This window comes from Hyla sarda, chromosome 11 (genome assembly GCF_029499605.1).
Source record: "Hyla sarda isolate aHylSar1 chromosome 11, aHylSar1.hap1, whole genome shotgun sequence".
Classification (NCBI taxonomy): Eukaryota; Metazoa; Chordata; class Amphibia; order Anura; family Hylidae; genus Hyla; species Hyla sarda.
This window is the reverse complement of record NC_079199.1, coordinates 19,722,515-19,739,208: the sequence shown is the minus strand read 5'-3', so window position 1 is coordinate 19,739,208 and position 16,694 is coordinate 19,722,515. Positions and strand designations below refer to the sequence as shown.

The 16,694-nt window shown below is 43.9% G+C and overlaps 1 protein-coding gene across 4 annotated transcripts in view; it reads right to left on the bottom strand.

Annotated features, from left to right (window-relative positions):
• The window catches only part of SETD3 (SET domain containing 3, actin N3(tau)-histidine methyltransferase), a 56,788-nt gene that overhangs the window by 22,764 nt on the left and 17,330 nt on the right, over positions 1 to 16,694 (bottom strand). For all 4 annotated transcript variants that reach the window (XM_056546081.1, XM_056546080.1, XM_056546083.1 and 1 more), the window contains exon 7: positions 10,802 to 11,058. In XM_056546081.1, coding sequence (XP_056402056.1) covers positions 10,802 to 11,058 — 257 coding nt within the window. The remainder of the gene's footprint in view (positions 1 to 10,801; positions 11,059 to 16,694) is intronic.

The following is a 16,694-nucleotide window of genomic DNA, read 5'->3' as shown; positions in this document are numbered from 1 at the left end:
TTGCTAGAAGGCGCCTCATTGTATTTGGGGTTTATAGGGGGAGATTTATCAAATCCTGTCCAGAGGAAATGTTGCTGAGGTGCCCATAGCAACCAATCAGATCGCTTCTTTCATTTTTAACAAGGCCTCTGAAAAATGAAAGAAGCGATCTGATTGGTTGCTATGGGCAACTCAGCAACTTTTCCTCTGGCCAGGTTTTGATAAATCTCTGCCATAGTACCCTGTCCTATATCAGTGGTCTCCAAAGTGTTGCAAAACTACAACTCCCAGCATGCCCGGACACTGGGCAGTTGAAGCTGTATGGCACACCCTGTTTTTGCAATACATTTCCCGTATATGTTTTCAATTTGAAAACCGTACGGAACCGTATTGGAAACCGTATGCATTGACTTTCATTGAAAACCGTACGCCAAACAATGCATCAGGTTGTGTCCATTTTGCGTCTTGAACGGTTTTGTCAGTTTTTTTTTTTTCCCGGGTCCGGGAGAAAAACCGTATTAAAACGTATAATTTTTTTTTACATGGGAATCGTACAGAACTGTATGTGTGTACGGTTCCACCCGGTTTTCACCATACGGTTCTTGACTTGGGTTTTTTTCTTGGAATTTTTATCAAACAAGTAAAACTTTATTCATAATGGAGTGAAAAGTTAAGGTGCATTCACACCACGTTTTTGCAATACATTTCCCGTATACGTTATCTATGTGAAAACCGTACGGAACCGTATTGGAAAACGTATGCATTGACTCTCCATTGAAAACCGTATGCCAAAAGATGTGTTGTGTCCGTTTTGCATTCTGTACGGTTTTGTCAGGTTTTTTTCCCTGTACCCAAAACCGTAGTTTTAGGTCCACAGTTTTAGGTCCGGTTGAAAAACTGTATTAAACCGTATACGTTTTTTGAAAACATGGGAGTCAATGGGAACCGTACAGAACTGTATGTGCATACAGTTCCATCCGGTTTTCACCATACGGTTTTTTGACTTTGAAATTCTAAAAAAAAAAAAAAAAAAATGTGCAATCAAACAAGTAAAACTTTATTCAAAATGGAGTGAAAAGTTAAAAACGTATATGTTTTTTTTCTTAAAAACCGGATGCAACCGGATGTCATTTTTTAAACCGTATACGGGTTAAAATTTGTGCACACGTTTTGATACAGTTTAGTCCGGTTTTGAGGAATCCTTTTTTCCTCAAAAACCTGATACGGGAACTGTATTGCAAAAACGTGGTGTGAATGCAGCCTTAAAAACGTATACGTTTTTTTTTTCTTCAAAAACGGATGCAACCGGACATAATTTTTCACACCGTATATGGTTTTTAACCGTATACGGATTAAAATTTGTAGACACGTTTTGATACAGTTCAGTCAGGTTTTGAGGAATCAGATTTTTTAAATCAAAAACCTGATACGGGAACGGTATTGCAAAAACGTGGTGTGAACCCAGCCTATGTTAGAGCCAGTGTTTTTTGGGGGTAGAGATCCTATAGTACTGGTCTTTCCGAACAGTGTGCTTCCAGATGTTGCAAAACTACAACTCCCAGCATGCCCGGACAGCCGAAGGCTGTCCGGGCATGCTGGGAGTTGTAGTTTTGCAACATCTGGAGGTCCACAGTTTGGAAAGACCAGTACTATAGGATCTCTACCCCCCAAAAATGGGACGGTGCTTAATATCAGCGCCGACTCCAGGGGAGGCAGCTGCACGCGGAACCGGACTGAATTTTCCGTAGTGTGAATGAGCCCTTATTGTTAACTGTATAGTTGCCAGTTCTCTGCATCCATTATGTTAATAGGACTTTGATTTATTTTTGCTGTTATTACTTTTGCGCTTTTTAAATAACATTGTAAGATGAAAGGGTGGGGTGGGGGGGGGTGTAGCAGAGCGGCGGGAAAGGTTTACGAGACGATAAATCCATGATTATTAAAGGAGTGAAGATTCTCCGACGCTGAAAAGTCGTTTAGTAAACAGCGATAGTCGCCACATGTAGCGTCCGGCTCCCCCTGTCTAGTCTTAACCAGAATATTAAAATGATGTGTTTATAGACTAACTAAGGTTGGGAGGTAACTGCAAAACTACAACCCCCAGCATGCCCTGACAACCAGGTACTGCAGCGCTAGCTGTTGCAAGAGTACAACTCCCATCTTACTCTGACAGGCTGGTAATTCAACTCAAAGCGGCCGAGACTCATTTAAAGGGGTATTCCAGGCCAAAACTCTTTTTTATATATCAACTGGCTCCGGAAAGTTAAACAGATTTGTAAATTACTTCTATTAAAAAATCTTAATCCTTACAATAGTTATTAGCTTCTGAAGTTGAGTTGTTGTTTTCTGTCTAACTGCTCTCTGATGACTCACGTCCCGGGAGCTGTGCAGTTCCTATGGGGATGACATCATCATTGAGCAGTTGACAGAATACTTCAGAAGCTAATAACTATTGGAAGGATTAAGATTTTTTAATAGAAGTAATTTACAAATCTGTTTAACTTTCCGGAGCCAGTTGATATATATAAATAAAGGTTTTGCCTGGAATACCCCTTTAAGTGAATGGGCTGCAATATCAGGCATGGCCACTACCAAAAGTGTGGAGCTCCTGGGCCCCACCTTCGGCGCCTTCATCCCCCTAATGTCAGACAACTGGGTGTTTCGGGGACATTCCCTAATATCAGGTAAAATGGAGTTGCCCAGGACTGGGGGACGTGCCTGGGTTATTGAGAAACAGCACCAGCCTTTACACACAGGCCTTGTCTGGTATTGCATATAAAATCTCCATTCCGGTGAATGCTGCAATACCAGACACGGCCACAAGAATGGCGCTGTCATAAAGGGAAGGAAAAAAAAAACGTTTTCATGTGTCCTAGAGACATATCAAAAGTTTTGATCGGTAGGGGCCTGAGCATTGCGACCCCGACCGAACGCTAGATAGAAGTACGAGCGAGATAGTCGCATCAAGCAAATCTATGGGACAGTCGCGCGTTGCTCTCTCCTCTTGTTCTGCTGATCAGATGGGGTCTGAAAGCTCAGTCAAAAGTATAATCTTATTCCTAATTTCTTCCAATAACAGCACCGCACCTGTCCTCAGGCTCTGCGTGGTATTACAGCAAGACTCCATTCTCTTCAGGGAAACTGAGCTGCAATACACACACACAACCTGAGGGCAGGGGTGGTGCTGTTTTATGAACCACATCCATACAAGGACGAGACTGGGGCTCCTTGATGCAATGTTTTCCAAGCAGGGTGCCTTCAGCTTTTGCAAAACAACAACCCCCAACCAGACACCACCTATATACAGGCCATGTTTTCCTTATCTTGTTCAACCCATTTACCATTGACTAATGTCAAGATAAAGACCCTAGACCAGTGGCCTCCAAACGGGGGACCTCCAGCGGTTGCAAAACAACAACTGCCAGCGTGTTTACAATGCCAACGGCTGTCTTGGCATGCTGGGGGTTGTAGTTTTGCAACAGCTGGAGGCACCTTTATTAAAAAATCTATTTACAATGCCAACGGCTGTCTGGGCATGCTGGGAGTTGTAGTTTTGCAACAGCTGAAGTAATCATAAGCAGCTTTTTCAAACAGAGGTACCTTCAGCTGTAGCAAAACTACAACCCCCAGCATGCCCAGACAGCCATTGGCATCCTAAACAGCTTTTTCAAGCAAGGTGCCTCCAGCTGTTGCAAAACTACAACCCCCAGCATGCCCAGACAGCCGTTGGCATCGTAAACAGCTTTTTCCAAGCAAAGTGCCTCCAGCTGTTGCAAAACTACAACCCCCAGCATGCCCAGACAGCCGTTTGCATCGTAAACAGCTTTTTCAAGCAAGGTGCCTCCAGCTGTTGCAAAACTACAACCCCCAGCATGCCCAGACACCCGTTGGCATCGTAAACAGCTTTTTCAAGCAAGGTGCCTCCAGCTGTTGCAAAACTACAACCCCCAGCATGCCCAGACAGCCGTTGGCATCGTAAACTGCTTTTTCAAGCAAGGTGCCTCCAGCTGTTGCAAAACTACAACCCCCAGCATGCCCAGACAGCCGCTGGCATCGTAAACAGCTTTTTCAAGCAAGGAGCCTCCAGCTGTTGCAAAACTACAACCCCCAGCGAACGGCTGTCCGGGCATGCTGGGGGTTGTAGTTTTGCAACAGCTGGAGACACCTTGCTTGAAAAAGCTGTTTACGATGCCAACGGGCATGTTAACAATGTCTGGGCATGCTGGGAGTTGTAGTTTTGCAACAGCTGAAGGCATCGTACACAGCTTTTTCAAGCAAGGTGTCTCCAGCTGTTGCAAAACCACAACCCCAAGCATACCCAGACAGCCATTGGCATCGTAAACAGATTTTTCAAGCAAGGTGCCTCCAGCTGTTGCAAAACTACAACCCCCCCCCCCCCCCACACCATGCCCAGACAGCCGTTGGCATCGTGAACAGCTTTTTCAAGCAAGATGCCTCCAGCTGTTGCAAAACTACAACCCCCCCCCCCCCCCACACCATGCCCAGACAGCCGTTGGCATCGTGAACAGCTTTTTCAAGCAAGATGCCTCCAGCTGTTGCAAAACTACAACTCCCAGCATGCCCAGACAGCCGATGGCTCTACGGACATGCTGGGAGTTGTAGATTTGCAACAGCTGGAGGCACCCTGCTCGGAAAACACTGCTTTACAATGTCTTTCATGGAGTCTTTGAAACTTCTACACATGTAAGTGCTCCAGTCCCAATCTCCCCTTACAAGCAGCAGGAGACAAGGTTGGGGCAGGAAACACTTGGAGAATATCAAGACGGATTCCTTGGGACTGTTAAGCCGTCCGCCCGCATTACACCTCGATAAGACGAGAGAGAGGAGGCATCTTATCGGGAAGTGCCGCAGCCTCGGCAGTATCGGGGATGATGAATGGAGGAGGACCGGCAAATGTTGATTATGTTATTCCCTGGTCGCACACGCGTGGATGTTACTGACGCTCGGAGACATGACTAATATTTGGAAGGAGTGAGGGGCGATGGGATGATTGAGCACCGGGGGTGTAGGAATACATAGCGCTGCCTCCACGGATTCTTGTCATTATGCAAAATCTTGTTCCCTGTCTTGGGAGCCATGTAAGTTTGAGCGAGGATAGGAGAATGCAAAAAAGTTTACTAAAACAAGGCGTACGAGTATGAAAAACAGCGGTCGGCAAGAAAGAAGAAAAGTGTCTCTCCAGTGACACCTGTAGGTGGCTACCATGTATAGCACGCACATATAGGAGCCTTGAAACATGACTAGAGATTATCGCAATAACGGTGCTTTAAAGGGGTTATCCAGGAAAAAAATATAAAAAATGATGTATCAACTGGCTCCAGAAAGTTAAACAGATTTGTAAATTACTTCTATTAAAAAAATCTTAATCCATTCAGTACTTATGAGCTTCTGAAGTTAAGTTGTTCTTTTCTGTCTAATTGCTCACTGTCTCAGGAACCGCCCAGTTTAGAAGAGGTTTGCTACGGGGATTTTCTTCTAAACTGGGCGGTTCCCGAGACACGTGTCATCAGAGAGCACTTAGACAGAAAAGAACAACTCAACTTCAGAAGCTCATAAGTACTGAAAGGATTAAGATTTTTTTAATAGAAGTAATTTACAAATCTGTTTAACTTTCTGGAGCCAGTTGATATAGATATAGATACATATATATATATATATATATATATATATATATATATATATATATATATAAAAAAAAGTTTTTTCCTGGATAACCCCTTTAAAGTGTTAAATCTGTTTCCATCAAAGCAGACAACCAATATGTCCTCCGTAGCAGCTAGGGTTGTCACGCAACTTTCCAAACCCCCTGAATGTCAATTCTTTCTCATTATTCAACAGTCAGGAGCGGGGCATTACCCTGTAATGGTGACCCTATTTGGGAGTCACCCAGCTTTCCTTGAAGCAGACCCATCACATCTTGTGTTCCTGCGCTCGTAGGGTGTCTTTTTCTTTTTTATTATTATTATTATTTCAGCCTCACACCTGCTTCTTCTCATCACTTAGGGCCACAGGCTGCTTTGGAACGGCAGCTGCGAAACATAAAATGTTGTGCTTTCTATCCCGACCGCGGAGTCTGCCGGGCCAAGCAGGTTTTCGTCGCACAGAATACAGCCATTTATGGGCAAGCGGGTGAGAGAAAGCAGAGGCCGGCTGAAATGTTTATGGAAAGCAGAGCGGCCTAACCCTTACAGTTCACGGGTCCCTATCATGGGATTTATTATGAATTAACACTTAACGTCCACGCCATCCGATGCTGCGGTGAACGCGCGTTATCCCACGATAAAGCTTCCTGCAAACATGAAAACGAAGCGGAGGAATCCTCGTATGGGCTCCTCCCTATCTGACCCAATGTCAACTTCACCTTAGAGGCCCGGGCAACAACAGCTGCAAGTCGTCCCTACTTGGCTTTTTTTTTTAAGAGGGTCAATGAGGGAAAAAGGGATTTACAGGAGAGAAGATTTCTACAGAAACACTGGGGAAAAAAAGAAAGTGGAGGGATTACTAATGCAATTAGATCAGTACTCGCTTTAGAAGATAGGGGGCGCCCCCTTCTGGATGTCACATTACAAAAGGACAACTGTTGTGCAAAACGTTCTAGATCAGTGTTAACCAACCAGCTGTTGCAAAACTACAACTCCCAGCATGCCCGGACAGCCTTCGGCTGTCCGGGCATGCTGGGAGTTGTAGTTTTGCACAGGCACCCTGGATGCAAAATACTGATCTAGATGTAGTATACACATTCTTCACCATAGAGCATGGGATCAGCGCGTTGAGATGTATGTAAGGAAACGCATTAGGCTCGTGTTCAGATGTTGCATATTTCCGAATCGTAACCATGGAAAACCCTTTTAAAATTTGAAGGTTTTGCATGCACATTTTCCTGCAGATTTTAACCCTTGCACTACGGCGAGTGTTCACTCCGCACTATAACTGAGGTCCTCCAAGGCATTACTTTTAAAAAAAGGGGTATTCCAGGAAAAATTTTTTACATCTATATAATCTCAACTGGCTCCAGAAAGTTAAAAAAACAGATTTGTAAATTACTTCTATAAAAAAAAAATAAAAATAAAAAAATAAAAAATGAATCCTTCCGGTAGTTATCAGCTGCTGAAGTTGAGTTGTTTGTTTTCTTTCTGACAACAGTGCCCTCTGCTGACACCTGTCTGTGTCTGTCTCAGGAACTGTCCGAAGCATTAGATGTTTGCTATGGGGATTTGCTGCTACTCTGGACAGTTCCTGAGAGTGACTGAGGTGTCAATAGAGAGCACTGTGGTCAGACAGAAAATAACAACTCAACTTCAGCAGCTGATAACTACTGGAAGGATTAAGATTTTTTTTAATAGAAGTCATTTAGAAATCTGTTTAACTATCTGGAGCAAGTTGATATATATAAAAAAAAAAAAAAAATAAAAAAAAAAGTTTCCTGGAATACCCCCTTAATTAACATACATGGGTATGACGACTTGCAATGTTTAGATAACGATAACCACATTAGGGGAAGGGTCACATTTAACGGATCCGCAGCGTATTTTACGCTGGTGACCCAACGCATAGTGTGCCTCCAGCTGTTGCCACCCCCCCCCCCCCCCCACTCCGTCTCACCCAGCCCCCTGGCCTGCTCGCAGCGCAGTGTACTCAGACATCACTGCTGCTCCAAGATGGGGTTGGCAACAGCTGGAGGCACACTATGGGTCAGGTCATCGGCAGATCCGCAGCGTAAAAAACTGCCCCACCCCTGTCTCTAGGTTGTGTGTGGTATTACAACCTGGCTCCGTTTACTTCAATGGAACGGAGCTGCAATACCATTAACAACCTGAGGACAGGGGTGGTGGCGTTTTTTTTTTGTTGGTGTTGTTTTTTTTAAGAAATCCGTTATGTTTTTCTGTTCCTGGATAACCCCCCCTGCACTTCTGCAACCATTTTTCATGCTCAGATACATCTAATACAAAACAAATTAAGCAACTTTGCAAATAGTTTTAAATAAAAATCTTCTACCAGTGTGTGTGTGTGCAGGACCTGTGAGTCTCCATTGTTACAGACTACAAACAGTGTGTTGTCTGATCACTGCAGTCAATGGTGACTCCGCTCTCTATTTTAATAATCCCATAGACAACTGATTCCAAACCTGCAGCTCACAAGCTGTTGCAAAACTACAACTCCCAGCATGCTGACAGTTGTAATCTTGTAACAGGTGGAGAGCCTGGAATGCTGGGTATTGTAGTACTGCAACAGTCGGATAGCCACAGGTTGAGGCATGCTGTCCATCAGGGCATGCTGGGTATTGTAGTACTGCAACAGTCGGATAGCCACAGGTTGAGGCATGCCGTCCATCAGGGCATGCTGGGTATTGTAGTACTGCAACAGTCGGATAGCCACAGGTTGAGGCATGCTGTCCATCAGGGCATGCTGGGTATTGTAGTATTGCAACAGTCGGATAGCCACAGGTTGAGGCATGCTGTCCACAGGCTGTCAGGACATGCTGGCTATAGTAGTTTTGCAACAGCTGGAGAGCCAAAGAAGGGAGCATGCTCTCAGCAGGCTATCAGGTCATGCTGGGTGTTGTAGTTTTGCAGAGAGCCTCAGGTTAGGGACCAGTGCCACAGACAGTAGAAGAGGCAGAAAGAAGGGAGTAACACAAGACTGCAGGATCAGACTACACATGGGGTGTTTGTAGTCTGTAACCATGGAAACACATAGGTCTGTATGGGAGCTGTATACAATATTGGGTAGGAGATTTTTAAAAAGCACTACATGACATGCAAAGTATTTTACTTACCGTATTTTTCGCCCTATAGGACGCACCGGCGTATAAGACGCACCCAATTTATAGGTGCAAAATCTAAAAAAATAAAGATTTTGAACCCAATAGTGGTCTTTAACCTGCGGACCTCCAGATGTTGCAAAACTACAACTCCCAGCATGCCAGGACAGCCAACGGCTGTCCGGGCATGCTGGGAGTTGTAGTTTTGCAACATCTGGAGGTCCGCAGGTTGAAGACCACTGCATAGGAGGTAATACTCACGTGTCCCCGCCGCTCCGGACCGTCACCGCTGCCCTGGATGTCGCTCCATCGCTGTCGCCGCGTCCCCGTCGCTCCGGAACGTCTCTGCTGCCGGCCGGGTATCCTCGCTCTCCGTCGCCCCCATCACGTTGTTACGCACGCCGACGCACGTACGCGACGACGTGATGACGAGGAAGGAGAGCGCCGGCCATACAGGGGATCCCTGAACGGAGAAGACACCGGGGAGGCAGGGAAGGTCCCTCCCGGTGTCCTGTAAGCACTAACCAAGCTATTCAGTCGGGCTGTTTGGGACCGCCGCGGTGAAATCGCGGCGGTCCCAAACAGCCCAACTGAACAGCCGGGTTAGTGTCACTTTCCCTTCAGACGCGGCGGTCAGCTTTGATCGCCGCATCTGAAGGGTTAATACAGGGCATCACCGCGATCGGTGATGTCCTGTATTAGCCGCGGGTCCCGGCCGTTGATGGCCGCAGGGACCGCCGCGATAGGGGTGTATTCGCCGTATAAGACGCACCGACTTTTTCCCCCCCAGTTTTGGGGAAGAAAAAGTGCGTCGGCGTAAAATACGGTATCTTTCTTTATGGTTGCAAAAGTATACATACCCTTTAAGGCTACTTTCCCACTACCGTCTTGTTCCTGCAATTTCACAGCCGTTTTTCTGCTGACAGAGGTCATGAACAAATAGACAAAATAACTGAACATAACGGGTGATAACGGATGAACAACGTCCATTAATTTAACGGGCATTCTGTCAAAATAACGGACATGTTCCATCCGTTACCACCCGTTATTTCATCCGTCATGCACCGTTATAGTCCGTTAGTTTATGTCCGTTTTAACCCCTTCTGGTTGTGATGCTGTACTGAGCATGCTCAGTAGCAATAACAGATCATAACGGAAGGTGAAAATAACGGATGTTCTTTGTGAAGATCCGTCACCCATAGACTTTAATGTTAAAATTTTAATGTCCGTTATCCCATCGTTCTTTTTAATGGGACAAAAATTAGTGCATGCACCGTCTATTGTGCCGTCAAAAATAACGGACGTTAGTCATAACGGGACATAACTGGTGCTAAAGGTTGGTCAAAAAATCCCAGTTACATGAATGGGATTTTATGACGGCCGTTTTATGGACTTTCTGGCGGGAGTTCATGATGGGAGTTTTTACAGGAGGATAACGGTAGTGTGAAAGGGGTCGAAGGTGAATTAGAACGCTCATGATAACCCCTACAAGGAATATTAAAGGGGTACTCCTGTAGAAAACTTTTTTTTTTTTTTAAATCAACTGATGCCAGAAAGTTAAACAGATTTGTAAATTACTTACTTACTTACTATTAAAAAAAAATCTTAATCCTTCCAGTACTTATTAGCAGCTGTATACTACAGAGGAAATTATTTTCTTTTTGGATTTCATTTCTGTCACAACCCCAGTGCTCTCTGCTGACACCTCTGTCCATGTCAGGAACTGTCCAGAGCAGGAGAAAATCTTCATAGCAAACATATGCTGCTCTGGACATTTCGTAAAATAAAATGGACAGAGATGTCAGCAGAGAGCACTGTGCTCGTGACAGTAAAGAAATCCAAAAAGAAAATAATTTCCTCTGTCGTATATAGACGCTAATAAGTACTGGAAGGATTAAGATTTTTTTAATAGAAGTAATTTACAAATCTGTTTAACTTTTTGGCACCAGTTGATTAAAAAAAAAATATATATATAAAAATAAAAAGTTTTCCACCGGAGTACCCCTTTAAAGGCAATGCTCATACAAGCGGTGAGGATACCTGAATGACTTTGTAGAAGTAAGCGTACTGCCGGGCTGTGTTCTTGTACTGGCTGAAGACGTCGTGGATGGCTTGGGTAGACTGGAGATACTGCACCTCCTCCTCCTGGAAATAAAGGGGTGTGTCGTACTCGGTGGGCAATGTCTTGATGTACGGCAGCCAGAAGGAATTGGGATCAGCCCGTTCACACAGCAGGTGGAATGCCAGGGTGATGTTCCCCATTGCTTGCAGGATTCTGTCTTGTGAATACAGTGACCCTAAAACACACAGAGGGACGGTAACAGAATGACATTTACCATCATTGCCAAGCATAGTAATGCAATACTTCCCAACCAGGGTGACTCCAGCTATTGCAAAACTACAACTCCCAGCATGCCCGGACAGCCGTTGGCTGTCCGGGCATGCTGGGAGTTGTAGTTATGGAACAGCTGTAGGCACCCTGGTTGGGAAATGCTGTGTTAGGCTATAAAGGCAAGCTTTACCCTTACAAAAAGAGAAAAAAAAAAATCATATATATATATATATATATATATATATATATATATATATATATATATATATATATTCAGCTCACCACTATGGAGTCCAATGACTGAAGATCCAGTGAAGGTAGGAGAGCAAGGCAGGCAAACAGCGGAAAACAAATGTCCCGGAAAACAAATGAAAAAGAGGGCAAAAAAGTGGGGGCCTCCAGCTGCTTCAAAAGTCAAATTAGTAGAAAAGTGAATGTTGAATAAAATGATGATGTGCAAGTAACCGACGTGTTTCGAGCAGAATCTGGCTCTTAGTCGTGGTCACGACGAAGAGTCAGATTTGGCTCGAAACGCGTCGGTTACTTGTACATCATCATTTTATTCAACATGGATATCCTTGGTTTTTAAAGAATGGATTAAAAGTTAAGTTTTATTCACTTTTCTACTAATTTGACTTTTGGAGCAGCTGGAGGCCCCGCTTTTTTTGCCCTCTTTTTACATCAAGCTGTACCCTTCCTGTGTCTAATGGTGCTTGCAGAACTTCTAAAATCTCCTTTTTTTTTTTAGTCCAATGTCAGGGGGGAGGAGGAGCTGAGCTGCTCAAGTGCCTGGCACAGCCTGGCACGCTAACTTGCACCTCCTTAACCCGAGCGATGCCCGTGTCATGCGCGGCTGATCCCGGCTGCTGATCGCAGCCAGGGACCCGCCGGCAATGGCCGACTACCGCGATCTCGCGGGCGTCCGCCATTAACCCCTCAGGTGCCGGGATCAATACAGATCCCGGCATCTGCGGCAGTGCGCGATTTGAATGAATGATCGGATCGCCCGCAGCGCTGCTGCGGGGATCCGATCATTCACAACGCCGCACGGAGGTCCCCTCTCCTTCCTCCGTCCGGCTCCCGGCGTCTCCTGCTCTGGTCTGTGATCGAGCAGACCAGAAGATCACCGAAAACACTGATCTGTTCTATGTCCTATACATAGAACAGATCAGTATTAGCAATCATGGTATTGCTATGAATAGTCCCCTATGGGGACTATTCAAGTGTAAAAAAAAATGTAAAAGTAAAAGTAAAAAAAAAGTGAAAAATCCCCTCCCCCAATAAAAAAGTAAAACGTCCGTTTTTTCCTATTTTACCCTCAAAAAGCGTAAAAATATTTTTTATAGACATATTTGGTATTGCCGCGTGCGTAAATGTCCGAACTATTAAAATAAAATGTTAATGATCCCGTAACGTTAACGGCGTGAACGAAAAAAAAAAAATCCAAAATTCCTACTTTTTTAATACATTTTATTAAAAAAAAATTCTAAAAAATGTATTAAAAGTTTTTTATATGCAAATGTGGTATCAAAAAAAAAGTACAGATCATGGCGCAAAAAATGAGCCCCCATACCGCCGCTTATACGGAAAAATAAAAAAGTTATAGGTCATCAAAATAAAGGGATTATAAACGTACTAATTTGGTTAAAAAGTTTGTGATTTTTTTTAAGCTCAACAATAATATAAAAGTATGTAATAATGGGTTTCATTTTAATCGTATTGACCCTCAGAATAAAGAACACACGTCATTTTTACCATAAATTGTACGGCGTGAAAACGAAACCTTCCAAAATTAGCAAAATTGCGTTTTTCGTTTTAATTTCCCCACAAAAATAGGGTTTTTTTTGGTTGCGCCATACATTTTATGATATAATGAGTGATGTCATTACAAAGAACAACTGGTCGCGCAAAACACAAGCCCTCATACTAGTCTGTGGATGAAAATATAAAAGAGTTATGATTTTTAGAAGGCGAGGAGGAAAAAATGAAAACGTAAAAATTAAATTGTCTGAGTCCTTAAGGCCAAAATGGGCTGAGTCCTTAAGGGGTTAAAGGGGTACTCTGGTGGAAAGCTTTTTTTTTTTTTTTTTTTTTTAAATCAACTGGTGCCAGAAAGTTAAACAGATTTGTAAATCACTTACATTAAAAAATCTTAATCCTTCCAGTACCTATTGGCTGCTGAATACTACAGAGGAAATTCTTTTCTTTTTGGAACACAGAGCTCTCTGCTGACATCTCTGTCCATTTTAGGAACTGTCCAGAGCAGCATATGTTTGCTATGGGGATTTTCTCCTGCTCTGGACAGTTCTTAAAATGGACAGAGAGGTCAGCAGAGAGCACTGTGCTAGTGATGTCAGCAGGGAGCACTGTGTTCCAAACAGAAAAGAATTTCCTCTGTAATATTCAGCAGCTAATAAGTACTGGAAGGATTAAGATTTTTTAGAAGTAATTTACAAATCTGTTTAACTTTCTGGCACCAGTTGATAAAAAAAAATAAAAAATAAATAAAAGTTTTCCACCAGAGTACTCCTTTAACCCCTTAAGGACTGAGGGGTTTTCGGTTTTTGCACTTTCGTTTTTTCCTCCTCACCTTTTAAAAATCATAACCCTTAAAATTTTGCACCTAAAAATCCATATGATGGCTTATTTTTTGCGCCACCAATTCTACTTTGCAGTGACATCAGTCATTTTACCCAAAAATCTACAGCGAAACGGGAAAAAAAAATCATTGTGCGACGAAATTGAAGAAAAAACACAATTTTTTTACTTTTGGGGGCTTCTGTTTCTACTTAGTACATTTTTCAGTAAAAATGACACATTCTCTTTATTCTGTAGGTCCATACGATTAAAATGATCCCCTACTTATTTATATAGGTTGGATTTTGTCGTACTTCTGGAAAAAATCATAACTACATGCACAGAAATGTATACGTTTAAAATTGTCATTTTCTGACCCCTATAACTTTTTTATTTTTCTGCGTACAGGGCGATATGAGGGCTCATTTTTTGCGCCGTGATGACGTTTTTACCGGTACAATTTTTGTATTGATCAGACTTTTTGATTGCTTTTTATTCATTTTTTCATGATATAAAAAGCGACCAAAATTTTTTTCCCGCATACGCCATTGACCGTGCGGTTTAATTAATGATATATTTTTATAGTTCGGACATTTACGCACGCGGCGATACCACATATGTTTATTTTTATTTACAGTTTTTTTTTTTTATGGGAAAGGGGGGTGATTTGAACTTTTAATAGGGAAGGGGTTAAATGACCTTTGTTAACTTTTTTTTTGCAGTGCTATAGCTCCCATAGGGACCTATAGCACTGCACACACTGATCTCCTCTGCTGATCCCTGCAGAGCCATAGCTCTGCACGGATCAGCGAGATAGGGGCTAGATTGCTCAAGCCTGTAGTTCAGGCTTGGAGTAATCAAACCCCAATCGGACGCCGCGGACACAGGTAAGGAGACCTCCGCCTGCGTCCCAGCTGATCGGAACATCGCGATTTTATCTTGATGTCCCGATCAGTCCGACTGAGCTACTGGGAAGCGTTTACTTTCATTTTCAGACGCGGCGGTAAACTTTGATCGCCGCGTCTGAAGGGTTAACAGCGCGTGGCACAACGATCGGTGCCGCACACTGTTAGCCCAGGGTCCCGACTATGATTAGCAGCCAGGACCGACCCGGTGTGATGCCGGGAGCGGGCTCAGGACGTACAGGTACGTCCTAAATCCTTAAGGGGTTAATTGGTGTATAGGGGCTAGGAGCAGTGATTTACAACCAGGGTGCCTCCAGCTGTTGCAAAACTACAACTCCCAGAATGCCCGAACAGCCAAAGGCTGTCTGGGCATTCTGGGAGTTGTAGTTTTGCAACAGCTGAAGGCACACAGTTTGGGAAACACTGTCCTAAACATCTAAAAGATGAGTGACCTACCTCATAGATGTGCAAATGTCCTGGGAATATGCCATAAATAGCAAAGCTGGGAATACCCCTTCAAAATAGCACATATGAAAAGGTTCTCCGCTTTGGACAATAACCCCTCGACAATAAGCAGAACACAAACTGTTCCCTGGTTGGGACCGACCCCCTCCCCCAGAAATACAGATTCTGAACAAAGGGCTCCATAAATGTAACTTTATATTGAATTATCTGATAAGGGTTTTCCAGGATTAGATAAAAACAGATCTGATTTCTTCAAAAAATAGCACCAACGCCTGTCCTCAGGTTGTGTGTGGTATGGCAGCGCAGTTCCACTGAGTGAATTGAGCAAAGTTGTAATACCACATACAACCTGAGGACAGGGGTGGTGCTGTTTTTTTAAAACAAAAATTAGCTATGTATTTTATTTCTGGATAAGCTCTTTAAAAAGGGGGGTGTCTTAACAGGACAGCCCCCTATAAGGAGTCAGGGGTGATAGCTGTCTATGGCCCACACAAAATCACTTTAATGGGACAGTAAAATCTCCCTTAGTGAACACCTCCCAATAGCGGACAGTTTTTAATTCCCATAAGACTTAACGTATTTGCACCCTCCAAATAGGAGACATTCCCAATAGCGGACGTGGACACTTCCAATAGGGGACAACCAGGCTTATGTGCCGGCCCTACCTTGTACACAGGGCCTTCGTCAGGGGGTACAGCCAATACCCCAGTAAGGGGCCCAGGCCCCCAGTGCACCCCCCTGCAGCAGCCCCAGCACAGAAGCAGGAGACATGTTTAAAGAGCGGTCTCCTGCTTCTGTACGTCCGCCGCCACATCATTCACCCCCCTCCTTCCCTGATCTCCCCTGTGCCGCTTTATTCCCCTGTAAATCCAAGTTCCCCATAAGGAGTCTCCCCGGGATATATATAGTACTTCTCAAATTCCCACTCAGGCTTGCGCCCTCCTGGGATTAATTTCCCAAACTCGGGAACCCTAACTTAAAATTTAACTTTTATTGTTTTTTGGTTAAATTGTGGTATTGTGAGAAATCAAAAATGAATGTGGGTTAAAACCACAGTCATTGGGTCAGATTAGGGTTAATATAGTATATTCCCATTCAGATTAAGATATATGACTCCTCTTATCCACAGGCCACTTCTGCTTTTAAGGAATAATTCCTTTTAAATTTGACTCTATTTAGGTCATAGTCTTGATTTACTGTCCCAATGTTGCTGTTAAAATATCACACTGACACCCCCCCCCCCCGACGTTTCGCCAGCCGTAACCGGCTTTATCAAGTGTTAGCACCTCAACCCTTAATAAAGCTGGTTATGGCCGGCAAAACGTCGGGGGGTTTGTCAGTGAGATATTTTAACAGCAGCATTGGGACAGTAAATCAAGACTATGACCTAAATAGAGTCAAATTTAAAAGGGAAGAGAAGAGAGTAGGTCAGCTCACCCAGGATAGACCAACCGCAGCACGGGCAGGTGCAGACCTCACCACAATAATTGTTGAAGAAATGGAAGTCCAGCGCGGTATATTCAAAGCAGTTTGTGTGGTTTATTTATAACATGCACGCAGTACACAAGAAAAGCAGGATGGTGACGCGTTTCGGTCGGTGGCAAGATGTATGAGTAAGGCCTTGTGCCACCGGCCGAAACGCGTCACCATCCTG